Source organism: Gracilinanus agilis, chromosome 3 (assembly GCF_016433145.1).
Source record: "Gracilinanus agilis isolate LMUSP501 chromosome 3, AgileGrace, whole genome shotgun sequence".
NCBI lineage: Eukaryota > Metazoa > Chordata > Mammalia > Didelphimorphia > Didelphidae > Gracilinanus > Gracilinanus agilis.
In genome coordinates this window covers 297,827,352-297,828,826 of record NC_058132.1, presented here as the reverse complement: position 1 = coordinate 297,828,826, position 1,475 = coordinate 297,827,352, and the positions used below count along the sequence as shown (strand labels likewise).

The window sequence follows — 1,475 nt, the reverse complement described above, 5'->3', positions numbered from 1 at the left end:
ACATCTCTCGAATTCACTGATGGATTTGAGGCCTGGCAGTTGCCCTCAACCTGTTTTAGCTGGTTTGCGGAGACAGTTTTATTGGAGTGTGGCCTCTGCTGCTGATGCTGTAATTTCTGGGAGCCACAGGTGAGAACTGAAAGAGGAGTGGACACCAAAAGTGGATGAGCAGCCCTGAAAAGGGCTCAGCAAGCCCTCACACCAGTGATGTTAGTCCTTCCTGAATACCTCATATACAGTACTTCACTTCAAAGGGTGTACCAAATACTCAATAAATTCTTGTCAAGTAAAATAGTCATTCCTGGGTAATATAGGTCACTTGTTCAGTCCCCTCATTTTATAGTATAGGGAAACTGAAGAGGAATGAGTGGCATGCTTTGTGGTCACATGGGTAATAAGTAGCACAATCCTTCAGTTTCCTCTGCAAAATGATGGTGTCAGGCTGAATGATACTTTTCAGCACAAAAACTCAGGGTCTTTTAATTAATTCATTAAGTAAATACTTTTTACTGAAACATGCTTACACGACAAAGCACTTGTTAAGCACCTGCAGTTTGTCAGGCACATATATCTGAAGTTTAATCTACACAGCTGTTCCTTTTGGTCAGGGCCTTAGTCCAGTTTCCTTCTTCATCTGCAAATATGCAGGTGAAGTTTATTTTCTCCAACTTGTGTTAGGAAATCCCGGGCGCACGGGCTTGAAGGGCCCAGAAAGCTCTCATCCCTTTAAAAAGGAGAGATTGAGGCAGCTAAAGAAAGCTCTAATTAAGCCTCACTGGGCCTCGGGTCCTGAGGAGCAGCTTTCACAGCAAGGCTAACCTTCTGGTCCCAATGGGTCTTTCTCCCGAACTGTTAATTAGCTGAGAAATAAAAAAAACCTGACCCTAATCCCTTTCCCACCCGCCCACGCTACACTTGCCCCGCCCCTTCCCGGCAACCTTTGCGCCCAGCCGGTCCTCGCCCAGCCGGTCCTCTCCCCGCCCCCGCCTGGCCCCAGACAGCTTCCCCAAAATGGCGGCCGACAGTGAGGTGAGGCCTCAGCCCTCCGCTTCGGTTCCGTCTCCACTGCGGGGCGACCTCTCCCCCCAAGTTGTGTCAGCTGCCCCGGGCTCAACCTTTCTCTTTTTTTCTCTTCCCGCAGCCTGAGTCCGAGGTTTTTGAGATCACGGACTTCACCACCGCCTCCGAGTGGGAAAGGTGAGTCGCTGCCCCGCGCCGCAGCCGTCTCCGCTCCGCCCCAAGAGGCCAAGGGAGGCCCCGGGGGCTCCTGCTTCTGCTGCTCGACTCCAGCCTCGCGTCTAACCCCGGCTCTACCGGAGCCCCGTGAAGACACCCCCCCACCCTCCTAGTCCGGGCCGGGGCCCTGGCCCCCCAGAGTCCTGTAGGACTATCCCGCTGCCCGGTCTCCGTAACCTCCCCTCTGGCCACGCCCCCGGTACCTCCCCTCTCGGCCATATGCAACCCCCCCCCCTTTA

At 53.4% G+C, this 1,475-nt stretch overlaps 1 protein-coding gene across 1 annotated transcript in view; it reads left to right on the top strand.

Annotated features, from left to right (window-relative positions):
• The first annotated feature begins 1,007 nt into the window (after nucleotides 1–1,007).
• The window catches only part of RAB3GAP1 (RAB3 GTPase activating protein catalytic subunit 1), a 104,621-nt gene continuing 104,153 nt past the window's right edge, over nucleotides 1,008–1,475 (top strand). Inside the window, exons 1-2 of the mRNA XM_044669132.1 lie at nucleotides 1,008–1,029; nucleotides 1,142–1,197. Coding sequence (XP_044525067.1) covers nucleotides 1,012–1,029; nucleotides 1,142–1,197 — 74 coding nt within the window. The 5' untranslated portion in view covers nucleotides 1,008–1,011. The remainder of the gene's footprint in view (nucleotides 1,030–1,141; nucleotides 1,198–1,475) is intronic.